Genomic DNA, 27,670 nt, shown 5'->3' with positions numbered 1-27,670 from the left:
AAAGAGTCAGTATTATTGACTGACAGGTCCAATTATCTCAAATCAAGACTAATGGACCTACAGTAGTGGAAGAGCAATGTGAAACACAAAGAAGACAATTAGTTACATTTTAGTAATTTAGCAGACGCTCTTATCCAGAGCGACTTACATGAGCAATTAGGGTTAAGTGCCTTGCTCAAGGGCACATCAACACATTTCTCACCTAGTCGGCTCGGGGATTAGACCCAGGGACCTTTCGGTTACTGGCACAACGGTCTTAACCACTAAGCTACCTGCCGCGACTATGTGTGTACAAGTGTGTGTTTGCCTATTTGCATGTCGTCCTATTTTTTACAAACACATACAATTTTGATCCAAATGTGTTTGTATGTTAGTGTGTGTCCGCGAGTGAGTGAGTTTCTGTTCTCCTCATTATATGGCACAGTAAAGCTGATGCAGGGCCCAGATACGCCAGCATGTGTTGATTAATGATGCTGTGGGGTATGTCCCATGTGTGACAGACAAACTAAAGGAGGACAGGCAGCAGTGTCTGACTAAAGACCTGATAATTCACAGGCATTCCACCCTATATCTCATTGGTGTCTTACACCCCAGACCCTTGAAGAATGTAACATGGCAAATTTCTCTCTTATGTATTCTCTCTTTTTCTTCGACCAACATGGGTTTTTACAAGGCAGTTGTATGTTCCCTATTCCATGGTTTCCCAAACTCAGTCCTGGGGACCTCCCTGGGTGCACATTTCGTTTTATTTGCCCTAGTACTACACAGCTGATTCAAATAACCAACTCACACAGCTGATTCAAATATCCAACTCATCACCAAGCTTTGATGATTTGAATCAGCTGTGTAGTGTTAGGCAAAAACCAAAACGTGCACCCAGAGGCCCCCAGGACCGAGTTTGGGAAACCCTGGGCCTATTCGACTGTATTTTAGCCTTTCGTTGTAAGCGTAGTTACACTCCAAGTCTCATGGTGGCGATAATGCACAAATAACTGCCATCTGCAGTGTCAGAAAACCCAGCCCGAAGAAACGCCTTCTTCCTCGGCGCCTGGTTTTTGAAACCCTTGGAAAAGTTGAACCAGACAGGTGTGGTAGCTTGTGTGGCTAGAGACAACGTAGTCCACTTATTATCACGAATTACAATAGAAGTTGCCTTTGATAGCAGCTGGAAACATCAGCCGTGGGACACTGTTCTAGGAAGGACCAAAGGCCGTAAGTATCTGTTCATGTTTGTTTTAAGTGTTGTTAAAAAAAAACGAAAGTTAGCTAACGTTAGCTAGCTAGCTAGCCTGCTTGCTAAAAAGTGTTTCAATCAGTTTTACTAACTTTGGCAGCAAGGCTAGCTATCTATTATTTATAATCTTGCTAACATTATAACTACCTACCAAATAAATAAAGTCGGAGAGGAAAAGCTATACTAGAAATAGTTTCTAAACCATACTGTACTGTCTTTGCTAGAAAATCTTTGAAGTCCCCTGCTGGGTTTCTGTCACGTGACCGGTCCCCCCATGTCATTTTGGCACCTTGCTTTATCAGGACATGGAATCGACAGTGTTGAACCTGTACAACCAGTTCCAGAATCTGCGTGCACACTCCGATATTCTCAATGAGGGCATCGAACCACGTAAGTGACCAGTGGCGCATGCTTTTGGTGAAAGGTTGAATCCGTGCCCATGCATATCAGGGATGGCAAGTTTTCAGCAGACCAGAAACTCACTGGCTGGCAGGTTGTTGCTGGTTGAAATCCCAGGTGTAATGACATTGAAAGATTAACTAACAACTGGAGGTTTGCAGGAGTGAGAATTCCAGGTGCCCTTGCACAAGACACTTGATGACCCCAAAATTGAAAGGGGGTATTGGTAGGTTTGAAAAAAGTTAAATAATCTAAAATGGATAACAAAAGTACTTATTGCTCATTCACTTAGGCAAGGCGGGACCCTTGCCCATCTCTGTTGCCACCTGCCTGAAAGAATGTTGGCATCAATGCCCCCCCCCCCTTCACCCCTCACCTGAAAAACCATAGGGGAGATTGACTTCAAAAGAGTAAACTAGTCTGAATGAGATGAAAGCAGATCTTCAACCAATAACCATCCCCTTGGCCTTACTTCTTTGTTCAGAGTTCATACAGATGGCTCTGAACTTTGAGGACTGCAGGCGGAAGTGGCTGCAGCGGGAGGAGGAACTGGGAGCCTGCAAGGAGGTGCTGACCAAAACAGAGATGGAGAGGGGGGCTCTGGAGGTCAAGCTGAAGCACGCCCGCAACCAGGTGGATGTGGAGATCAGACGGCGCCAGCGGGCAGAGGCAGACTACGAGAAACTGGTAGGTAAACAGTTATAGGACAGCTACAGTACAGGTCCCAGGTGATTCTACATCATAATTGTACATGTTGTGGTGGCTTCTATTGCGTAATGCATCTCATTTGTGATGTTTATTGTCAAAAAGAGGACAAAGTTTGAAGACGCTTATGGTTAGATTAATTAGTTACTAGTTATGAGTTGATAAGAAATTCACAAAATCACACTGTTTGGTAGGCTATAACATTGTGGGGTAATTTCCTGATCTCTGTGTGTGTGTGTGTAGGAGCGTCAAATCCAGCTAATCCGGGATATGCTGGTGGCGGAGAGCTCCAGCAGCAGCCTCCACCTGAGTGAGGAGCAGCGCTCTGCTCTGGCCTTCCTCAACGCCCACTCCCAGGCCGCGCTGGCTGCCAAGAACAACCTCAACACCAGCCACAGGTGCTGTACAGTCCTTTATTAGGCCCTCATCATCCATGTCTGGCCTGCGTTCATTACAATGAACAAAAATAAATGTATCTTTTAGGACAGAATTAGATATGCCTACCCTGTTTCGTCCCGTTTGATTCAGTTTTTTTGTTTCGTGAATATGACCCAGATTGTTCAGATTCAGAACAGTGATTGCAACCAAGCCTCCTGTCATGTCTTTCAGGTTAACCACCATAGATGAATCTGCTTCCCTGTTGTCAGACATTAGCTATGACAAAACTGATGATTCTCTGGTAAGTATTGCATTTTACATTTTCACCTTGTCCACAAGGGGACATTTGTCTTGGACATTGTAGTGGCACCATCACAAAAATACATGAATACAATATGCCAAAATAGAAAAAGTGTCAAATAGATATAGCCACACTAATACTACCTATATAAACATGAACTATGGGGTTGTCATCACTCTATATTTCCTGTAGGATTGTGACTCTTCTGTGATGAGGACAGTGCGACTGAGAAAACTCCAGAAAAGGGTGAGTGGAGAGTTACTGTTTAGTTTATAGCCTGACAGATCCTCAATGGAAATGTACGTACATTTTTTTGTTGTTGTCATTTTATATCTAAAGGATCTGTAGTGAAGGATAGGGTGGGAATGTAGTTCTACAATGCTCAGTCATTTGGAAGTATTGTTAACTCAGTCATTCCTATTTGTTTCCACAGCGTTCCTCCAGAATCCTTGCTGAGCCTCCCCAGCAGGTGGTGAAGAAACCCCGCTCCACTGGCCGCACTTCAGAGAGGGTACTACTCAATGCATTGCCTGACCACTCACCCTGAATTTAATTCCTCTGCTCTATTGATCGCTACATACATGAAACTGCCATCCTAGAAGTTGTTTGTGTGACTTCAAAATGAGGGGCATTGTACAAAACAAATTAATCAGCAATTGGATCTTCTCTAACCAATCAGAGTATCGAAGTTGATAACGTCATCATGTAGGCTGGCTCCGACCCAACGAATTGGTTTCTAGGACCAATCAGAACAGTCAGAATGTGTTTGCATTCTAGAAATCGTACGGGAGAGAGGGAAATCCCAACTAATTGTAGAGAAGAAAGGTCTGTTTGGCTGGAGCGGTGTGGATGGGTAGCCAGGCTTCTGAAACTAACTCCAATGTAGCTAATACTACAGAAAAACTTGGAGTGTAAAAATTTCTAACCGTAGTTTCACTTGATTTGAATAGCACTCGGCACACTGGTATTCAATGTGTTGAATTTCGGTCAAAATACCAATTTCCGGTCTGCGTCATGAAAAGTTGCGTGCTCAGTTTGGCACAAGAAAGAGGCTTGTTTACATTTAAGTAAATTTGACAACATCCAACTTCAGATGTAGCACATGCAAGTTAACAAAAGTAATCAGATGGTTATGGTCTACAACATTGCAGATGTCAGAGGATTGATTACCTAGTAAGCCAAGCTAGGCAAGGTAGAGCTAGATAAAGCCAGAAGAATAATATACTTGTTGAACATACAGTAGCTACAGCCATCGTGCGTTTTCATGGTCATCACTCACTCACTGCTAAGTTTGTCAAGGTACCAACATCAGTGTAAAGCTATTCTGCTACAGGGCTTTTTGATGTTAGCATGCGCACGCATCACTCAAATGTTTGCGTGTAAATAAAACATTGCTCTGTAGACCATCAGTTGCTTCAAATTGTAAAAAAAATAAATGCTTCTGTGTTTTGCTTTCTCCTTTTAAACTATTATTTCATGTGACTCTTAAGTTATATATGCATTATTACAGGTGAACGAGTCCATAGTGACCAAGACCACCATCACAGTGCCCGTCAACGGAGGTCCGGTAGAGGCTGTGTCCACCATCGAGACAGTGCCTGGCTTCTGGACCGGCAGCAGGAGGAGGACCGGTGAGACGGCACTAGCAAGCCTACAGTACCTTATTCTTGACAGCCATGTTCAGATGCGCACAATGTATCAACATTTTCAATTTGAAGAAAATGAAATAAAAAAACAGTTTGAGGGGTAAAAACTCGACGTTCTCTTGTTTTCCCAGCTGCTCAGGGCTGGGACTCTACTTCTATTGACCAATCAGAGACAGCTAGCGAGGCTCTCAACACCCCATGCAGTGAGGCTCCGCCCCCAACCAAAACATCCAGAGTCAAAATGGGGGCCCGAAAGCACGAGTTCCTTGCCAAAACAGTACACGTTCTGTTATTACTTTTATCTGTAATACACTTTTGTCTGTAATACACTTTTTTTGTTCGGTGGGAATCTAATTAGCATTTTTTAAAATCCCCATCAAAATCCATCAGTTTAAGCTAGAGATATCTATTTTTATGCATTGGATGCGTCTCAATCCACCACATCCGCCTATGTCGCACTTCCGCATCAGGTGACAGAGCTAGAGCAGTGTTTGTCAGACCATGAGACATCCTGAAAATCGGTCTTCTCATGAAAATCTCTGTGGCGTCTGAAAGGTTCGGCCTACAGACTACTATGACCCCTCTATGGAAAGATGAGACTCTCACGGACACATACATGTTGGTTTGCTCTAGGACGCAATACCCCATAATGACGAAGCGAAAACAGGTGTTTAGAAATGTTTGCAAATGTATTAAAAATAAAAAACAGAAATACCTTATTTTCGTAAGTATTCAGACCCTTTACTATGAGACTCGAAATTGAGCTCAGGTACATCCTGTTTACATTGATCATCCTTGATGTTTCTACAACTTCATTGGAGTCCCCTGTGATAAATTCAATTGATTGGACATGATTTGGAAAGGCACACACCTGTCTATATAAGGTCCCACAGTTGACAGTGCATGTCAGAGCAAAAACCAAGCCATGAGGTCGAAATAATTGTCTGTAGAGCTCTGACAGGATTGTGTCGAGGCACAGATCTGGGGAAAGACACCAAAACATTTCTGCAGCATTGAAGTTCCCCAAGAACACAGTGGCCTCCATCATTCTTAAATGGAAGAAGTCTGGAACCACCAAGACTCTTCCTAGAGCTGGCCGCCCGGCAAAACTGAGCATTTGGGGGAGAAGGGCCTTGGTCAGGGAGGTGACCAAGAACCTCATGGTCACTCTGAAGTAGCTCCAGAGTTCCTCTGTGGAGATGGGAGAATCTTCCAGAAGGACAACTATCTCTGCAGCACTCCACCAATCAGGCCTTTATGGTAGAGTGGCCAGACGGAAGCCACTCCTCCGTAAAAGGCACATGACAGCCCGCTTGGAGTTTGCCAAAGGCACCTAAAGACTCACAGACCATGAGAAACAAGATTCTCTTTTCTGATGAAACCAAGATTGAACTCTTTGGCCTGAATGCCAAGTGTCACGTCTGGAAGAAACCTGGCACCATCCCTACAGTGAAGTATGGTGGTGGCAGCATCATGCTGTCGGGATGTTTTTCAGCGGCAGGGACTGGGAGACTAGTTAGGATCTAGGGAAAGATGAACGGAGCAAAGTACAGAGAGATCCTTGATGAAAACTTGCTCCGGAGCGCTCAGGACCTCAGACTGTGGCAAAGGTTCACCTTCCAACAGGACAACGACCCAAAGCACACAGCCAAGACAATGCAGGAGTGGCTCTGAATGTCCTTGAGTGGCCTAGCCAGAGCCCGGACTTGAACCTGATCGAACATCTCTGGAGAGACCTGAAAATAGCTGTGCGGCGACGCTCTCCATCCAATCTGACAGAGCTTGAGAGGATCTGCAGAGAAGAATGGGAGAAACTCCCCAAATATAGGTGTGCCAAGCTTGTAGCGTCATACCCAAGAAGATTTAAGGCTGTAATCGCTGCCAAAGGTGCTCCAACAAAGTACTGAGTAAAGGGTCTAAATACTAATGTAAATGTGATATTTCATCTTTTTATTTTTAATAACTTTGCTAAAATGTATCAACCTGTTTTTTCTTTGTCATTATGGGGTTTTGTGTGTAGATTGATGAGGGGAAAAAACAATAATCTACAGTTGAAGTCGGAAGTTTACATACACCTTAGCCAAATACATTTAAACTCAGTTTTTCACAATTCCTGACATTTAATCCTAGTAAAAATTCCCAGTCTTAGGTCAGTTAGGATCACCACTTTATTTTAAGAATGTGAAATGTCAGAATAATAGTAGAGTGATTTATTTCAGCTTTTATTTCTTTCATCACATTCCCAGTGGGTCAGAAGTTTACATACACTCAATTCGTATTTGGTAGCATTGCCTTTAAATTGTGTAACTTGGGTCAAACGTTTCGGGTAGCCTTCCAAAAGCTTCCCACAATAAGTTGGGTGAATTTTGGCCCATTCCTCCTGACAGAGCTGGTGTAACTGAGTCAGGTTTGTAGGCCTCCTTGCTCGCACACGCTTTTTCAGTTCTGCCCACAAATGTTCTATAGGCTTGAGGTCAGGGCTTTGTGATGGCCACTCCAATACCTTGACTTTGTTGTCCTTAAGCCATTTTGACACAACTTTGGAAGTATGCTTGAGGTCATTGTCCATTTGGAAGACTCATTTGCGACCAAGCTTTAACTTCCTGACTGATGTCTTGAGATGTTGCTTCAACATATCCACATAATTTTCCTTCCTCATGATGCCATCTACTAGTGCACTAGTCCCTCCTGCAGCAAAACACCCCCACAACATGATGCTGCCACCCCCGTGCTTCACGGTTGGGATGGTGTTCTTCGGCTTGCAAGCCAAGCCCTTTTTCCTCCAAACATAACGATGGTCATTATGGCCAAACAGTTCTATTTTTGTTTCATCAGACCAGAGGACATTTCTCCAATAGGTACGATCTTTGTCCCCATGTGCAGTTACAAACTGTAGTCAGGCTTTTTTATGGTAGTTTTGGAGCAGTGGCTTCTTCCTTGCTGAGCGGCCTTTCAGGTTATGCCAATTTGTAAGTCGCTCTGTATAAGAGCGTCTGCTAAATGACGTAAATGTAATGTCGATATACAGTGAGTGGAAACGAGTATTTGATCCCCTGCTGATTTTGTACGTTTGCCCACTGACAAAGACATGATCAGTCTATAATTTTAATGGTAGAATTATTTGAACAGTGAGAGACATAATAACAACAAAAAAATCCAGAAAAACGCATGTCAAAAATGTTATCAATTGATTTGCATTTTAATGAGGGAAATAAGTATTTGACCTCTGCAAAACATGACTTAGTACTTGGTGGCAAAACCCTTGTTGGCAATCACAGAGGTCAGACGTTTCTTGTAGTTGGCCACCAGGTTTGCACACATCTCAGGAGGGATTTTGTTCCACTCCTCTTTGCAGATCTTCTCCAAGTCATTAAGGTTTCGAGGCTGATGTTTGGCAACTCGAACCTTCAGCTCCCTCCACAGATTTTCTATGGGATTAAGGTCTGGAGACTGGCTAGGCCACTCCAGGACCTTAATGTGCTTCTTCTTGAGCCACTCCTTTGTTGCCTTGGCCGTGTGTTTTGGGTCATTGTCATGCTGGAATACCCATCCATGACCCATTTTCAATGCCCTGGCTGAGGGAAGGAGGTTCTCACCCAAGATTTGACGGTACATGGCCCTGTCCATCGTCCCTTTGATGCGGTGAAGTTGTCCTGTCCCCTTAGCAGAAAAACACCCCCAAAGCATAATGTTTCCACCTCCATGTTTGACGGTGGGGATGGTGTTCTCTTTGTCATAGGCAGCATTCCTCCTCCTCCAAACACGGCAAGTTGAGTTGATGGCAAAGAGCTCGATTTTGGTCTCATCTGACCACAACACTTTCACCCAGTTCTCCTCTGAATCATTCAGATGTTCATTGGCACACTTCAGACGGGCCTGTATATGTGCTTTCTTGAGCAGGGGGACCTTGAGGGCGCTGCAGGATTTCAGTCCTTCATGGTGTAGTGTGTTACCAATTGTTTTCTTGGTGACTATGGTCCCAGCTGCCTTGAGATCATTGACAAGATCCTCCCGTGTAGTTCTGGGCTGATTCCTCACCGTTCTCATGATCATTGCAACTCCACGAGGTGAGATCTTGCATGGAGCCCCAGGCCGAGGGAGATTGACAGTTATTTTGTGTTTCTTCCATTTGTGAATAATCGCACCAAATGTTGTCACCTTCTCACCAAGCTGCTTGGCGATGGTCTTGTAGCCCATTCCAGCCTTGTGTAGGTCTACAATCTTGTCCCTGACATCCTTGGAGAGCTCTTTGGTCTTGGCCATGGTGGAGAGTTTGGAATCTGATTGATTGATTGCTTCTGTGGACAGTTGTCTTTTATACAGGTAACAAACTGAGATTAGGAGCACTCCCTTTAAGAGTGTGCTCCTAATCTCAGCTCGTTACCTGTATAAAAGACACCTGGGAGCCAGAAATCTTTCTGATTGAGAGGGGGTCAAATACTTATTTCCCTCATTAAAATGCAAATCAATGTATAACATTTTTGACATGTGTTTTTCGGGATTTTTTCGTTGTTATTCTGTCTCTGACTGTTCAAATAAACCTACCATTAAAATTATAGACTGATCATTTCTTTGTCAGTGGGCAAACGTACAAAATCAGCAGGGGATCAAATACTTTTTTCCCTCACTGTAGGACTTGTTTTACTGTGGCTATATATACTTTTGTACCTGTTTCCTCCAGCATCTTCACAAGGTCCTTTGCTGTTGTTCTGGGATTGATTTGCACTTTTCGCATCAAAGTACGTTCATCTCTAGGAGACAGAACGCGTCTCCTTCCTGAGCGGTATGACGGCTGCGTGGTCCCATGGTGTTTATACTTGCGTACTATTGTTTGTACAGATGAACGTGGTACCTTCAGGCGTTTGGAAATTGCTCCCAAGGATGAACCAGACTTGTGGAGGTCTACAATTTCTTTTCTGAGGTCTTGGCTGATTTATTTTGATTTTCCCATGATGTCTAGCAAAGAGGCACTGAGTTTGAAGTTAGGCCTTTAAATACATCCACAGGTCTACCTCCAATTGACTCAAATTATGTCAATTAGCCTATCAGAAGCTTCTAAAGCAATGACATTATTTTCTGGAATTTTCCAAGCTGTTTAAAGGCACAGTCAACTTAGTGTATGTAAACCTCTGACCCACTGGAATTGTAATACAGGGAAATAATTGTTGGAAAAGTTACTTGTGTCATGCACAAAGTAGATGTCCTAACCGACTTGCCAAAACTAGTTTGTTAACAAGAAATGTGTGGAGTGGTTGATAAACAAGTTTTAATGACTCCAACCTACAGTTGACGTCGGAAGTTTGTTTGGAGGAAAAATGGGGGTTGCTTGCAAGTGGAAGAACACCATCCCAGCCGTGAAGCACGGGGGCGGCAGCATCATGCTGTGGGGGTGCTTTGCTGCAGGAGGGACTGGTGCACTTCACAAAATAGATGGCATCATGAGGAAGGAAAATTATGTGGATATATTGAAGCAACATCTCAAGACATCAGTCAGGATGTTAAAGCTTGGTCGCAAATGGGTCTTCCAAATGGACAATGACCCTAAGCATACTTCCAAAGTTGTGTCAAAATGGCTTAAGGACAACAAAGTCAAGGTATTGGAGTGGCCATCACAAAGCCCTGACCTCAATCCTATAGAACATTTGTGGGCAGAACTGGAAAAGTGTGTGTGTGCGAGCAAGGAGGCCTACAAACCTGACTCAGTTACACCAGCTCTGTCAGGAGGAACGGGCCAAAAGTCACCCAACTTATTGTGGGAAGCTTGTGGAAGGCTACCCGAAACGTTTGACCCAAGTTAACAATTTAAAGGCAATGCTACCAAATACTAATTGAGTGTATGTAAACTTCTGACCCACTGGGAATGTGATGAAAGAAATAAAAGCTGAAAGAAATCATTCTCTCTACTATTATTCTGACATTTCACATTCTTAAAATAAAGTGGTGATCCTAATTGACCTAAGACAGGGAAGTTTTACTAGGATTTAATGTCAGGAATTGTGAAAAACTGAGTTTAAATGTATTTGGCTAAGGTGTATGTAAACTTCCGACTTCAACTGTATTTTAGAATTAGGCTGTAACGTTACAAAATGTGGAAAAAGTCAATTGGTCTAAATACTTTCCGAATGCACTGTCCAGTTCCCTCTTCTACCCTCTGTCTGTCCCGTCTCACTAACCTCTGTCTGTCCCGTCCCTTCTCCTTACACAGGTGATCAGGTCAGAGTTCTGCGTGCCGTGTGGAAGGAAGACCAAGTTCGGGAAGCTCTACCTGAGGTGCCAGGACTGCAGGCTGGTGGCTCACCCAGAGTGCCGCGACCGCTGCCCCCTGCCATGTAACCCTATCTCTACAGACACCACCCCCATCAGGACCAGAGAGGTATTACACCTGCAGAGTTAGTTATACATTCTTAGATTGACAACACTTCATATTTGCAATGCTTATACTGCAGTAATTAAGACTAATGATTTTGTATTTATGATTCAGGGTCCTGGGTATTGTTATACGTATTCTGACTGATTTGTATCGGTACCATCTGTGTTTTGAATGCCTTCTCCAAACGTCCCATGTCATAAGTGTGTATCTTGTGTTGCAGCCAAGCACCCTTGCAGACTACGCTCCCTCCTCCTCTCCCATGATCCCTGCCCTGGTGGTCCACTGTGTCAAGGAGATCGAGCACAGGGGTTTACATGAGGTGAGCAGCCTCAAAAGTTGCCATTTTAGCACTTACAAAATTCAATTTTAAGCAAATAATCTTTACGCATATCAGCACTCTTTACAAATGTTTTGTTTTTACCTTGATCATTCCTGTTGAACTGATGTCATCACTCTTCATCCAGACTGCCAGTTAATATTCCATCCCATTCTTTATTTTTCTCTCACTCCCTATCAGACGGGTCTGTACCGCGTGTCAGGCGAGGGGCGCACAGTGAAGGAGCTGAAGGAGAGATTCCTGCGGGGGAGGACGGTGCCTTCCTTGGCCAAGGTGGAGGACATCCACTGTGTCACAGGCCTCCTCAAGGACTTCCTGAGAAACCTCCCGGAGCCCCTCCTCACCTTCCGCCTCAACCGCGACTTCATGGAGGCTGCAGGTCTGTCTTCAGCTTTTGGCTGTCTTTTAAGGGGTTTAATAAATGTAAAACTTAGAAGTTATTTTGGTTATGTTAGTCAAGTGCAGTCATTTAACTCTGATATGCAAATCGAGAGCTTGGGACTATAAGGGTCTATCTACATTCTTGGCAGAATTGAGTTATTGAGACTTGTTCTGTTCAATGTTCTCTACCTATATAGTACTCTAAATACAGCCAATTCAATAAAACATGCTGACACCATTCAAACCAATGAGGGTTTGAAATATTAAAGCCAATTATCTCTGATTCATCTTTTTGCAGATAGAAAGAACCTTCTCTTACCAAGCACTCGAAATGAAAATGTAATATTGGACAGATTGGTTTCTTCACCTTGTAAGTTGTCTATGGAGCTCTTCTTATATCACTTCTCTTGCCTTGCACACAGAAATCCAGGAAGATGGCAGTAGCCTGGCGATGATCTACCAGACCATCAGTGAGCTGCCCCAACCCAACAGAGACACTCTGGCCTATCTGGCCATCCACCTGCAGAGGTATAGCAGAGCTTCAAACTACCTCATGGTTACTCCATCAAGCCACCATTTAAGGCACAATCTGTAACTTGCAAAACCAGTCAAAAGTGGTGCCCCTGCCTGCACGTGTTTGTAAACTGTAGTGGTGGATGTTGATATTCTGTGGTAACCGCCCCCCATAATCAAAGACTAGTTTAAAATCAAGTCCTGATTTCACAAGGCACTGCAGGAGCTTGAATCTGACTTGAATTTCTGAAATGGTTGACGATGTTCTTTCAGGGTGGCCCAGTGTGTACTAGACACCAAGATGGATATCACCAATCTGGCCAGAGTTTTTGGACCCACCCTGGTGGGCCATGCCGTCCCAGACCCAGACCCCATGACCATCCTGCACGACACCAATAGACAACCACGGGTATGTAGGGATCTATACAAATGTATTTAGACATGCATATGTAAAAGATGTACACAGACCCTAAGCTGAATTTAAGTTATTTCTATATTATGTGGACATTTTATTTATCAGCTGTCTAGTTTAACAGAATATTCTTATTACATTATATTACTGTACCCAATAACAATGGTTCTCTCCACAGAGCTGAAAGTACTGTTATCTCTACACAAGGCTATTCTTAAGTGGTGATAACAGTTCTGAGAGATTCGTATTGATGTAAACAGGTGATGGAGCGCTTGTTGGACCTTCCTTACGAGTACTGGAGACCGTTCACAGTGGAGCAGCACACCCATCCAGACAATGCTAACTGCTACAACACTCCAGACCACAAAGGTAAGCAGCATTGAGAACCAGTCTCTCCTGTCCTATAGACATACAGTAGTGTCAAAATTATTTTCGCAATATTCGCCAGTTTGAAATAATAATTTTCTCCTAAATGTGTTAATTCTCTCACCACACAGTGAGCATGCTGGGGCCAGTGACCACTCCAGAACACCAGATGACTAAAACGCCCTCCTCCAGCTCCCTGTCCCAGCGCATGAAACAGACATTCTCTAGCACCACCATGTAAGCAGCACACTCTAACCATAGGGCTCTTCCCCCTCAGATCTTAATGCATATCTCAAATGGGTCTAATGTGTTTAGCGCTGTCCCCGACAAAAAAATAATAATTTGTCGACTGAGAGTTGTCATATTTAAACTTGTATTTTTCCATATATGAACAAATCCAATGTGTTTTAATCAAAACAACTATATGCGCTGAGCTTGTCTGATGCTTTAAGCGCACTGTTTGATTAAATAGTTTTTTATTTATTTTATTTTTATTTCACCTTTATTTAACCAGGTAAACCAGTTGAGAACAAGTTCTCATTTACAACTGCGACCTGGCCAAGATAAAGCAAAGCAGTGCGATTAAAAACAACAACACAGAGTTACATATGGGGTAAAACAAAACAAAGTCAAAAATACAACAGAAATACATATATATATATACAGTGTGTGCAAATGTAGCAAGTTATGGAGGTAAGGCAATAAATAGGCTATAGTGCAAAATAATTACAATTAGTATTAACACTGGAATGATAGATGTGCAAGAGATGATGTGCAAATAGAGATACTGGGGTACAAATGAGCAAAATAAATAACAATATAGGGATGAGGTAGTTGGGCGGGCTAATTTCAGATGGGCTGTGTACAGGTGCAGTGATCGGTAAGGTGCTCTGACAACTGATGCTTAAAGTTAGTGAGGGAGATAAGTGTCTCCAGCTTCAGAGATTTTTGCAATTTGTTCCAGTCATTGGCAGCAGAGAACTGGAAGGAATTGCGGCCAAAGGATGTGTTGGCTTTGGGGATGACCAGTGAGAAATACCTGCTGGAGCGCAGACTACGGGTGGGTGTTGCTATGGTGACCAATGAGCTAAGATAAGGCGGGGATTTGCCTAGCAGTGATTTATAGATGGCCTGGAGCCAGTGGGTTTGGCGACGAATATGTAGTGAGGACCAGCCAACAAGAGTGTACAGGTCACAGTGGTGGGTATTATATGGGGCTTTGGAGACAAAACGGATGGCACTGTGATAGACTACATCCAATTTGCTGAGTAGAGTGTTGGAGGCTATTTTGTAAATGACATCGCCGAAGTCAAGGATCGGTAGGATAGTCAGTTTTACGAGGGCATGTTTGGCAGCATGAGTGAAGGAGGCTTTGTTGCGAAATAGGAAACCGATTCTAGATTTAACTTTGGATTGGAGATTCTTAATGTGAGTCTGGAAGGAGAGTTTACAGTCTAACCAGACACCTAGATATTTGTAGTTGTCCACATACTCTAGGTCAGACCCGTCGAGAGTAGTGATTCTAGTCGGCTGGGCGGGTGCAAGCAGCGTTCGGTTGAAGAGCATGCATTTAGTTTTACTAGTGTTTAAGAGCAGTTGGAGGCTACTGAAGGAGTGTTGTATGGCATTGAAGCTCGTTTGGAGGTTTGTTAACACAGTGTCCAATGAAGGGCCAGATGTATACAAAATGGTGTCGTCTCGTGAGAGGTGGATCTGAGAGTCACCAGCAGCAAGAGCGACGTCATTGATATACACGGAGAAAAGAGTCGGCCCAAGAATTGAACCCTGTGGCACCCCCATAGAGACTGCCATAGGTCCAGACAACAGGCCCTCCGATTTGACACATTGAACTCTATCTGAGAAGTAGTTGGTGAACCAGGCGAGGCAGTCATTTGAGAAACCAAGGCTATTTAGTCTGCCAATAAGAATGCGGTGGTTGACAGAGTCGAAAGCCTTGGCCAGGTCAATGAAAACGGCTGCACAGTACTGTCTATTATCGATCGCGGTTATAATATCGTTTAGGACCTTGAGCGTGGCTGAAGTGCACCCATGACCAGCTCGGAAACCGGATTGCATAGCGGAGAAGGTACGGTGGGATTCGAAATGGTCGGTGATCTGTTTGTTGACTTGGCTTTCAAAAACTTTTGAAAGGCAGGGCAGGATGGATATGGGTCTGTAACAGTTTGGATCTAGAGTGTCACCCCCTTTGAAGAGGGGGATGACCGCGGCAGCTTTCCAATCTCTGGGGATCTCAGACGTTACGAAAGAGAGGTTGAACAGGCTAGTAATAGGGGTTGCGACAATTTCGGCGGCTAGTTTTAGAAAGAAAGGGTCCAGATTGTCTAGCCCAGATGATTTGTAGGGGTCCAGATTTTGCAGCTCTTTCAGAACATCAGCTGTCTGGATTTGTGTGAAGGAGAAGCGGGGGGCATGGGCAAGTTGCAGCGGAGGGTGCAGAGCTGGTGGCCAGGGTAGTGGTAGCCAGGTGGAAAGCATGGCCAGCCGTAGCAAAATGCTTGTTGAAATTCTCGATTATTGTAGATTTATCGGTGGTGATAGTGTTTCCTAGCCTCAGTGCAGTGGGCAGCTGGGAGGAAGTGCTCTTATTTTCCATGGACTTTACAGTGTCCCAAAACTTTTTGGAGTTAGTGCTACAGGATGCAAATTTCTGTTTGAAAAAGTTAGCCTTTGCTTTCCTAACTGCTTGTGTATATTGGTTCCTAACTTCCCTGAAAAGTTGCATATCGCGGGGGCTATTTGATGCTAATGCAGTACACCACAGGATGTTTTTGTGCTGGTCAAGTCTGAGGAGAACCAGGGGCTATATCTGTTCTTAGTTCTGTATTTTTTGAATGGGGCATGTTTATTTAAGATTGAGAGGAAATTACTTTTAAAGAACAACCAGGCATCCTCTACTGACGGAATGAGATCTATATCCATCCAGGATACCTGGGCCAGGTCAATTAGGAAGGCCTGCTCGCTGAAGTGTTTTTGGGAGCGTTTGACAGTGATGAGGGGTGGTCGTTTGACCGCGGACCCGTTACGGACGCAGGCAATAAGGCAGTGATCGTTGAGATCCTGGTTGAAGACAGCGGAGGTGTATTTAGAGGGTAAGTTAGTCAGGATGATATCTATGAGGGTACCCATGTTTACGGATTTAGGGTTGTACCTGGTAGGTTCGTTGATAATTTGTGTGAGATTGAGGGCATCTAGTTTAGATTGTAGGATGGCCGGGGTGTTAAGCATATCCCAGTTAAGACACACAAATGACTAGAGGGAGTCCGACCGCAATTTGGTTTGATTGTGCTGGACCGGGCTCAGACTTGCAGCGCTGTGTTTTAAAAAAATGACAGCGAGTGACTGTGTGACTAGCACCCGTTGTCTCTCTCTCCTCCCTGCTGCAGCGACCACCACAGGACATCAACAGTGTTGATTGGTGATATCCATCTTGGTGTCTAGTACACACTGGGCCACCCTGAAAGAACATCGTCAACCATTTCAGAGATTCAAGTCAGATTCAAATTTGACTTTATTTATTGCGCTGTCCGTGTTGCTGATGCTTCAACATAATTACAGCCATATCTGAGTGAAAAGTTCTGTTACCGAAATCCCTAATTTGTTTAGGAAAAACATTCCCTATTCCCTCAACCTTTGCTCTCCTTTACGTGACACATGTATGTATCGCATGCACGTGACCAATAGGGCCTGACCTATAGCATATCATAATCACATCAATAAATTGCTTATAACAAACTCCGAACACCGTAACACGTGACAGCAAAATGGATGCAGAGGACGTGACAAATAAACTCGAAACGGGGCAATGTTTACTGGTTGATCAAGAGGTAAAGGGGAAGTCAGATGTGTGGAATAAATGTGACTAGTTGTGGAAAATACTGGAGATCAAGAAAAATAAGGTAAGGAGCAAGCGCTGCGTGCATATTATATTTGCCAAACAGGTGCTGTATAGATTACAATATCATTTTTCTGACCGTTTGGAACAATGTAAACTACATTAAATATATTATAAGCATACCAGAGAGTCTGACGTTTTTTTGTAAAGCCCTTATTACAGCAAAGACAAACAGTCGCATTAATTCCGAAATGGAACGGTTTATTTATTGTTTACGCTAATTATTCAAGTGTCGCTTTGTCATTAAAAAAAATTTAAAGTGTAAAGCTTTTATTACAGCATAATAAAGATTAAAAACAGCTGGATTTGGGAAATAGTTTATCCGATGTGGTTGCTGAGGCTTGGTGCTCAGGGAATCAGTAGGCTATTAAACAAACACTCAAACAGAAGCAGAATCTGTCTTATTTCTGTAGATGTATTGATGATCTATAAAGCCAGGCCCATTTAACAGTTAGACTATTGATTATAGACCAAATTAAGTTGGTTTCCTCTCTCCTCACTTTTCTTAGACAATTAAGACGAGGGCTGTTTTCTCCTCTCCTAACTCCGCTGCTGCCGCCGTCACATTGTTCTCAACACAGATATGCTGGTTAACTTTGCTGTTATAGACGTAGCAACATGGTCTAGGAAAAGGCACTGATGGCAAAATAGAAAGTGCATTTATTGTTATTAGTGTTGCACCATTTGTTCTTATGTAATACAGTGGGGAAAAAAAGTATTTAGTCAGCCACCAATTGTGCAAGTTCTCCCACTAAAAAGATGAGAGAGGCCTGTAATTTTCATCATAGGTACACGTCAACTATGACAGATAAAGTGAGAAAAAAAATCCTGAAAATCACATTGTAGGATTTTTAATGAATTTATTTGCAAATTATGGTGGAAAATAAGTATTTGGTCACCTACAAACAAGCAAGATTTCTGGCTCTCACAGACCTGTAACTTCTTCTTTAAGAGGCTCCTCTGTCCTCCACTCGTTACCTGTATTAATCGGCACCTGTTTGAACTTGTTATCAGTATAAAGACACCTGTCCACAACCTCAAACAGTCACACTCCAAACTCCACTATGGCCAAGACCAAAGAGCTGTCAAAGGACACCGGAAACAAAATGGTAGACCTGCACCAGGCTGGGAAGACTGAATCTGCATAGGTAAGCAGCTTGGTTTGAAGAAATCAACTGTGGGAGCAATTATTAGGAAATGGAAGACATACAAGACCACTGATAATCTCCTCGATCTGGGGCTCCACGCAAGATCTCACCCGTGGGGTCAAAATGATCACAAGAACGGTGAGCAAAAATCCCAGAACCACACGGGGGACCTAGTGAATGACCTGCAGAGAGCTGGGACCAAAGTAACAAAGCCTACCATCAGTAACACACTGCCGCCAGGGACTCAAATCCTGCAGTGCTAGACGTGTCCCCCTGCTTAAGCCAGTACATGTCCAGGCCCGTCTGAAGTTTGCTAGAGTGCATTTGGATGATCCAGAAGAGGATTGGGAGAATGTCATATGGTCAGATGAAACCAAAATAGAACTTTTGGTAAAAACTCAACTCGTCGTGTTTGGAGGACAAAGAATGCTGAGTTGCATCCAAAGAACACCATACCTACTGTGAAGCATGGGGGTGGAAACATCATGCTTTGGGGGCTGTTTTTCTGCAAAGGGACCAAGACGACGATCCGTGTAAAGGAAAGAATGAATGGGGCCATGTATCGTGAGATTTTGAGTGAAAACCTCCTTCCATCAGCAAGGGCATTGAAGATGAAAGCGTGGCTGGGTCTTTCAGCATGACAATGATCCCAAACACACGCCTGGGCAACGAAGAGTGGCTTCGTAAGAAGCATTTCAAGGTCCTGGAGTGGCCTAGCCAGTCTCCAGATGTCAACCTCATAGAAAATCTTTGGAGGGAGTTGAAAGGCCGTGTTGCCCAGCGACAGCCCCAAAACATCACTGCTCTAGAGGAGATCTGCATGGAGGAATGGGCCAAAATACCAGCAACAGTGTGTGAAAACCTTGTGAAGACTTACAGAAAACGTTTGACCTGTGTCATTGCCAACAAAGGGTAAATAACAAAAGTATTGAGAAACTTTTGTTATTGACCAAATACTTATTTTCCACCATAATTTGCAAATAAATTCATAAAAAATCCTACAATGTGATTTTCTGGATTTCTTTTTCATTTTTGTCTGTCATAGTTGACGTGTACCTATGATGAAAATGACAGGCCTCTCATCTTTTTAAGTGGGAGAACTTGCATAATTGGTGGCTGACTAAATACTTTTTTCCCCACTGTATAACCATATACAGTGGGGGAAAAAAGTATTTAGTCAGCCACCAATTGTGCAAGTTCTCCCACTTAAAAAAGATGAGAGAGGCCTGTAATTTCATCATAGGTACACGTCAACTATGACAGACAAAATGAGAAGAAAAAAATCCAGAAAATCACATTGTAGGATTTTAATGAATTTATTTGCAAATTATGGTGGAAAATAAGTATTTGGTCAATAACAAAAGTTTCTCAATACTTTATTATATACCCTTTGTTGGCAATGACACAGGTCAAACGTTTTCTGTAAGTCTTCACAAGGTTTTCACACACTGTTGCTGGTATTTTGGCCCATTCCTCCATGCAGATCTCCTCTAGAGCAGTGATGTTTTGGGGCTGTCGCTGACTTTCAACTCCCTCCAAAGATTTTCTATGGGGTTGAGATCTGGAGACTGGCTAGGCCACTCCAGGACCTTGAAATGCTTCTTACGAAGCCACTCCTTCGTTGCCCGGGCGGTGTGTTTGGGATCATTGTCATGCTGAAAGACCCAGCCACGTTTCATCTTCAATGCCCTTGCTGATGGAAGGAGGTTTTCACTCAAAATCTCACGATACATGGCCCCATTCATTCTTTCCTTTACACGGATCAGTCGTCCTGGTCCCTTTGCAGAAAAACAGCCCCAAAGCATGATGTGTCCACCCCCCATGCTTCACAGTAGGTATGGTGTTCTTTGGATGCAACTCAGCATTCTTTGTCCTCCAAACACGACGAGTTGAGTTTTTGCCAAAAAGTTATATTTTGGTTTCATCTGACCATATGACATTCTCCCAATCCTCTTCTGGATCATCCAAATGCACTCTAGCAAACTTCAGACGGGCCTGGACATGTACTGGCTTAAGCAGGGGGACACGTCTGGCACGGCAGGATTTGAGTCCCTGGCGGCGTAGTGTGTTACTGATGGTAGGCTTTGTTACTTTGGTCCCAGCTCTCTGCAGGTCATTCACCAGGTCCCCCCGTGTGGTTCTGGGATTTTTGCTCACCGTTCTTGTGATCATTTTGACCCCATGGGGTGAGATCTTGCGTGGAGCCCCAGATCGAGGGAGATTATCAGTGGTCTTGTATGTCTTAAATTTCCTAATAATTGCTCCCACAGTTGATTTCTTCAAACCAAGCTGCTTACCTATTGCAGATTCAGTCTTCCCAGCCTGGTGCAGGTCTACAATTGTGTTTCTGGTGTCCTTTGACACAGATAGTGGAGTTTGGAGTGTGACTGTTTGAGGTTGTGGACAGGTGTCTTTTATACTGATAACAAGTTCAAACAGGTGCCATTAATACAGGTAACGAGTGGAGGACAGAGGAGCCTCTTAAAGAAGAAGTTACAGGTCTGTGAGAGCCAGAAATCTTGCTTGTTTGTAGGTGACCAAATACTTATTTTCCACCATAATTTGCAAATAAATTCATAAAAAATCCTACAATGTGATTTTCTGGAATTTCTTTTCTTAATTTGTCTGTCATAGTTGACGTGTACCTATGATGAAAATTACAGGCCTCTCTCATCTTTTTAAGTGGGAGAACTTGCACAATTGGTGGCTGACTAAATACTTTTTTTCCCCACTGTACAATTTCAGTAGCACATGTCTTAGTGATGGACTGTGCCATCCCCACGGCCTCCACAATGGATTAGTCCACTCAGACAGGCGTGAATCAGGCAGGTGTCTTGTACACCATTACTTTTTTTTCCTACTGCTCGACTAAGGAAATCTCGGTCGACCAACAGCCTATCGACCAAACAATCGACCAGTCAAATAAATGGAGTCAGCCCTAAATGTGTTTCTTGGGTGATCAATCTGTCTGAATGTCTTTTTAATATTCTCGTTAGCTTGGATTATATCTGTGCTTAATTAGCTTAATCTGTGGTTAAGTTTAATGTTTTTTATTCTTGTATATATTTACAGATTTGGAAGCAAGAGCAAGGCATCCACTAGCTCAAGTCGCCAAGGAGGCTTCTTTGCCTCCCCTCAGCTGAAGTAGTGGTCAAACCACGGTATTATGGGAAAAAATAACATTATTTGAAACTCTTTTTTAAAAAAAAGTACCAATAATGCAGTTATGTGGTCAAGGAACAACTGTTAATTTTTACGTAGCCACTGTACATGGGAAACCTCTGCAATGTCACAATGTTTTATACCATTTTATATCAATCTTATTTTAATATATTTTCTGTGCAATATTTTGCTTTAAACACCGTCATTCTTGTAAACATATCTACTACTGTAATATGGCAAACTACTGCAGTATATTTTATACAATTTTATATCAAACTTATTTTAAACTATTTTCTAACGAACTATGCAATATTTGATTTAGCTTTAAACACTAATGCCTTGAAATAGCTTTATTTAACGTTAAACTAAAACCACTATTACACAAAAAAACACTTAATCCTTTTTATGTTGATATTTTAGGCTATGAGATTTGAATCTCTATATTTAATGGGATATCTTGGTATTTACGATGATTAATCAGTATGGTCTGATCTGTAAAATCATGGAAGAAAGAGTAACTGTTAGCCAGTGTGAAGTTGCTGCTAAATCAAACCAAGGACCTTTGATGACCATTCTGTGTAATGATCTGACATAGGCTCAAATACTTTTTTCAAATCTTTAAGTACTGTTATCATTTACTTTAGCCTGCCTGGAGTGCCAAATGGACAGGATTTGCAGTTTTGCCACTATTCTATTAGTTCCATTGTGCCAGGCAAACTCAATCAAGCCTAGCTAAAGTATTTGAACCCAGGTCTGGTATTGACCACTATACATTACAGTACATAAAGTGTTGTGTAACGCCTAAGTTGATTAGGTGTATAAATGATGCATTGGTAGTGATACTGTTTTATACTGTGATTGTAATCACAGAGTTGGTGGTACACTAGCGTTGGATTGGAACAGAAGGAAAAAAAAAAAATGTACAGGCTTGTCCTGTAACCGTTAATGTGATCTGTATTTTGGAATGCAATGATTGTATGTTTTTCTTTATTGATGGTTTTAAGTAGTTTTTTGCGGTAACATGATCATGCTAAACTTACTAGATAACACATAAGAGGGGATTATGTAAAGATGACAAAGAACATGAGAATGGCCCTCAGGATGTTTCTGTAAGAATCTGAAAAACGGTTATAATTGTCCTGTTATTGATACAAAATTCTCACAAACAATTGTAAAACTTGATGTGAAGGACATGTGAAAAGAGTTGGTCTCTATACAATAACATTGAAGTGATTTCCCTTTCAGGTGTGTCAGTCACAGAATACACCTTTTATTTGTCATTACCTGAGTAGTTTCAAGTTTTGTTATTTTTTCCGCAAGGGGGTGTAATTGCACCATTTGACACACCATCAAAATGCACTGTTTATACTATCTTTCCCCCTCTAAGAAATGCAATTGTTGATCATGTGAATATAACGTTTTTACCAACATATTTTTTTTTTTGGGTATGCTCACAGATTCTTGGTCACGAGGACAGAATTAAAGGGATATTTCAATCAAATCAGTTTCTCCAATGTTTTCGGATCTAAAAAATTGTCTGAAGTTTACTTCGTCTCATTCTACCGGTTGTATAGATTCAGGCTATATCTCAATCCCAAAAAGAAGGAAGAGATTGGCACACAATTATTTTCCTTTCAACTGTTGTACTGGCTTCTCTTTTATCCTTACTAGCACAGATTTTGAAGACTGCAACTATTTTTGAGGAAAGTTCTTGGCTACTTGCAATTATCATGATATGCAAAGTCTCATTAGTGTGCACCACATCCCATTTGAAACCAATGTACTTCCGTCAGACTGCATGGCGTTATTCGCATCTAGGATGTTTGGAGGGGAGGAGAGAGCAAGAGTAGGAGTGATAGAGACGGAAGGGGGTGGAGAGAGTGATAGAGATTCTGAGAGAGAGAGTTTGGACCAGCAAATCACTTTATTCCCTCCAATTTGGTAGCAAACACAACAGACTGCTGCTACAGAGTGCCTGCTACTGCTGTGGTGCCACATTAAAACAATGTATTGCTGCCTTAAGAGCAGCAAACATTACGCATTTTCTCTCCTCCCTCGCTCTCATTTGCACTTCTTATCCCTGGCTGGCTGTTTCCAGTTTGTATTTCTTTCTCACTGGCTGCTGTCATACAAGCTCATCAGAGTGGCTCATTACAAGCCCAAATGGGCAGAGATACCACCATGCCCGCCTTGCCTACCTACCCGTTAGCGCCTGCCACCCTGGCATAAACGTCTCCTGTCACCTGAGAGAATGCCTCCGACAGTTAATTGAAAAATGTCTGCCAGGCTTGCCAGCCCAGAGTCTTTATGCCTTTTCATAGAGTTAGAAATGTAACATTCGGGCTGAGTGAGCCTTTGCTTGTTCCTGACTCAAGTCTCTTATCTTCTGGTACATTAAAACTGCATGTCTATCATTACTGACAATCCCTCTCCTTAATGGCTGCATTGACTACAAAGGTTGGACCATTTGCACTCTAACAAGAGCTGTTCTGATAAAGGGACAGAATCTTCTGTATTTTAATAATGCCCTCAACCAGGTTCATTCATTTGAAATACTAATAAACAAGATTTATCCTGAGTGTTCAAGGTCAACAAATGCACCACATCCATAATTGATACTACTACCACGGTTCTGGCTCACAAACACACACCTGTACACTATGTACTGTATGTGTGTGTTGCATGTGATTTTATCTGAGGGCTTGTATGTGTAAATCAAAAGAGTGAATGTGAATATGGGATACTATGTATCATAACTAGATGTTAAGAAGATATTGTTCTGTTAATTATTAAACTGGGCTTTTATTACACACCTAAAACCTCACCAGTCATCATCTGTTAATGAGATGACAGACTTTGACCACATATTATTGTATCACAAGATCAACTGTAGAATGCAACAGAGCTACAGTTGAAGGTTCACAAACAACACCTATTCCAAGGATCTCTCCCAGAACAGAAATGAAGATATTTCAGTGATTTGATGTTGTGATTTCAGACCAGGGAAGGACCCAACTAATAGTGAAATGTATTGTCTGATGCTTAAAGTATAGTGAAATGTATGTTTACATTTTAGTCATTTAGCAGACTATAGTAAAGTCTATAGTAAAAAAATGTATGGTCTGGGCCCAGTTTAACAACAAAAAAAGATTTTAAAAGTCTGGATTGTGTGATCCCCTTGTTTGCAATCCACATACATCTGGTGAAATAGAAGTAAGTATTGGTAGTATGATTGTGTTCAGAATGTGTTATTTTTATATATACATGAATATTGACCACAAAGATCACCATACTCCCATTGACTATAATCGGGGATCCTGCTTTCTGACAACATTGCCTGCAGTACACCGGTTGGCTGTGAACTTGAAATCCTCAATGACAGGGGGCAGTCGTTCTCCCCTGATCCAAGTCTATGGAATAAGCCTACAATTTGCCATCTACTGGACAGGTCATGTTACTGCTTCTACACTGTCAGTGAAACAGAGATTAGTAAAATACATGAATAAAGGAAAATAAAATAAAAAATGATAGAGCCTTCATATCACTTGTAAGTACATGCATTTATTTGACACCACCCAATATAAAATCTGACCACATGAATAAACTGCAGTCAATTTAGCATAATGAAAACACAGTTATAAACCTTTGTTTTCAGATGTAAGATTGTTTTTTTAAACCTCCCCACCTTAGTTACATGGACATGTGTCAGTATAGTTAGGGTTGCAAAACTACTGGTAATTTACAAAAGCTAAATTTACGAAAGCTAACCCTAATTTTCAATAATGTTAGTAATTAAGGGAATCTATGGAAAGTTTGGTGATTTATAGTTGAATAACTTTTTGATCTTTATATCTGGGTCCATATTGTCCATGAGTTTCTAGTAGAAACCATAACGTTCAAGAGAAAGTACCTTTAAAAAAGCATCTATCAACAATGGCATAATTTGAAGTTAAGTCCGCAACTCATCCAACAATGTACTTTTTTTTTTTTACAACTGCCACCAGTTTGGCGCCAAAATATTTACAACAAAGACATATTGACATAGTAAAATAAATAATATAAATAAAGGATATTCCATGCTGAAACCCTCATATTAAACACCAATGGTATTCACTAAGTTGATGGGTTATACAGTACACTGAGTATACAAAACATTAAGAACACCTGCTCTTTCCATGAGATAGACTGACCAGGTGAAAGCTATTACCCCTTATTGATGTCACTTGTTAAATCCACTTCAATCAGTGTAGATGAAGGGGAGGAGACAGGTTAAATAAGGATGTTTAAGCCTTGAGACAATTGAGACATGGATTGTGTGTGTGTGCCATTCAGAGGGTGAATGGGCAAGACAAAAAATTTAAGTGCCTTTGAACGGGGTATGGTAGTAGGTGCCAGGCGCACTGGTTTGAGTCAAGAACTGCAACGCTGCTGGGTTTTTCACGTTTAAAAGTTTACTGTGTGTATCAAGAATGGTCCACCACCCAAAGGACATCAAGACAACTTGACACAACTATTCTACTTTAACGTATTCTACTTTAATGTTAGCATATACTGGATGTCTTTGGTTAGGTTCAATGAGTCTCTCTGGGGAGAGAGAGGGGACCAAAGCCTCTAAAATGAGTCTCTCTGGGGAGAGAGAGGAGGGGTCCACTGCCTCTAAAATGAGTCTCTCTGGGGAGAGAGAGGAGGGGACCACAGCCTCTAAAATGAGTCTCTCTGGGGAGAGAAAGGAGGGGACCACTGCCTCTAAAATGAGTCTCTCTGGGGAGAGAAAGGAGGGGACCACTACCTCTAACATGAGTCTCTCTGGGGAGAGAGAGGAGGGGTCCACTGCCTCTAAAATGAGTCTCTCTGGGGAGAGAGAGGAGGGGACCACAGCCTCTAAAATGAGTCTCTCTGGGGAGAGAAAGGAGGGGACCACTACCTCTAACATGAGTCTCTCTGGGGAGAGAGAGGAGGGGACCACTACCTCTAACATGAGTCTCTCTGGGGAGAGAGAGGAGGGGACCACTACCTCTAAAATGAGTCTCTCTGGGGAGAGAAAGGAGGGGAACACTGGCACCGACACCAAAGCTAAAAGGTGGGAGAGAAATGGAGGAAGAGAGCGAGTGTGTGTGTGTGTGTGTGTGTGTGTGCATGTACACTGTAGACTACACTAACTTCCGAAGTGTAAGCTGAACACTTCCGAAGTGTAAGCTGAACACTTCCGAAGTGTAAGCTGAAATCCTTCATTCCCATGACTATCAAACACCTAAACAGAAATAAGTAAAGCTGAGCTGTGTTAGTATGCCACTGACAGAATGTCTAAGAGAAGTGTCCATTATGTATTATGTATATGTCTGTATGAGACGTGTACAACGTGTATGACATGGGGAAAGTGTTGTATTATGTTGAGTGTGTAATGTACAGTGTCAGTACTGTGTGTCTAAGTTCATCCTTTCCTAATGTACAGTTGAAGTCAGAAGTTTACATACACTTAGGTTGGAGTCATTAAAACTTGTTTATCAACCACTCCACAAATTTCTTGTTAACAAAATATAGTTTTGGCAAGTTGGTTAGGACATCTACTTTGTGGATGACACAAGTAATTTTTCCAACAATTGTTTACACAGACAGATTATTTCACTTATAATTCACTATATCATAATTCCAGTTGGTCAGAAGTTTACATACACTAAGTTGACTGAGCCTTTAAACAGCTTGGACAATTCCAGAAAATGATGTCATGGCTTTAGAAGCTTTTGATAGGCTAATTGACATAATTTGAGTCAATTGGCGGTGTACCTGTGGATGTATTTCAAAGCCTACCTTCAAACTCAGTGCCTCTTTGCTTGACATCATGGGAAAATCAAAAGAAATCAGCCAAGACCTCAGAAAAATAATTGTAGACCTCCACAAGTCTTGTTCATCATTGGGAGCAATTTTCAAACGCCTGAAGGTACCACGTTCATCTGTACAAACAATAGTACGCAATATAAACACCATGGGACCACGGAGCCATCATACCACTCAGGAAGGAGATGCGTTCTGTCTCCTAGAGATTAACGTACTTTTGTGCAAAAAGTGCAAATCAATCCCAGTACAACTGCAAAGGACCATGTGAAGATGCTGGAGGAAACAGGTACAAAAGTATCTATATCCACAGTAAAACGAGTCCTATATCGACATAACCTGAAAGGCCGTTCAGCAAGGAAGAAGCCACTGCTCCAAAACTGTCATAAAAAAGCCAGACTATGGTTTGCAACTGCACATGGGGACAAATATTGTACTTTTTGGAGAAATGTCCTCTGGTCTGATGAAACAAAAATATAACTATTTGTCCATAATGACCATCGTTATGTTTGGAGGAAAAAGGGGGTTGCTTGCAAGCCGAAGAACACCATACCAACCGTGAAGCACGGGGGG

General features: G+C 42.3%; 1 protein-coding gene across 3 annotated transcripts; it reads left to right on the top strand.

The window, feature by feature from the left end:
- Nucleotides 1-990: 990 nt before the first annotated feature.
- On the top strand, nt 991-22,850 carry LOC121578027 (rac GTPase-activating protein 1). Of its 3 annotated transcripts, none has more exons than XM_041892075.2 (17): nt 991-1,212; nt 1,537-1,624; nt 2,118-2,320; nt 2,582-2,736; nt 2,948-3,017; nt 3,210-3,263; nt 3,451-3,528; nt 4,528-4,648; nt 4,795-4,940; nt 10,869-11,036; nt 11,254-11,352; nt 11,551-11,749; nt 12,174-12,279; nt 12,538-12,673; nt 12,937-13,045; nt 13,174-13,279; nt 21,176-22,850. In XM_041892075.2, exons 2-17 carry the CDS (start codon nt 1,540-1,542, stop codon nt 21,249-21,251), a joined length of 1,911 nt encoding a protein of 636 aa, XP_041748009.1. In that variant the 5' UTR covers nt 991-1,212; nt 1,537-1,539; the 3' UTR covers nt 21,252-22,850. The 3 variants fall into 3 exon arrangements, with proteins under 3 accessions (XP_041748009.1, XP_041748011.1, XP_041748012.1); XM_041892077.2 differs by having other exon boundaries at nt 1,459-1,624; XM_041892078.1 differs by lacking the exons at nt 13,174-13,279; nt 21,176-22,850 and having other exon boundaries at nt 12,855-12,937.
- The last annotated feature ends 4,820 nt before the right edge of the window (nt 22,851-27,670 follow it).

This window comes from Coregonus clupeaformis, chromosome 12, assembly GCF_020615455.1.
Source record: "Coregonus clupeaformis isolate EN_2021a chromosome 12, ASM2061545v1, whole genome shotgun sequence".
In the NCBI taxonomy this organism is placed as follows: Eukaryota; Metazoa; Chordata; class Actinopteri; order Salmoniformes; family Salmonidae; genus Coregonus; species Coregonus clupeaformis.
Note: the sequence above shows the minus strand (reverse complement) of the source record. Positions and strands in the feature narration are given on the sequence as shown.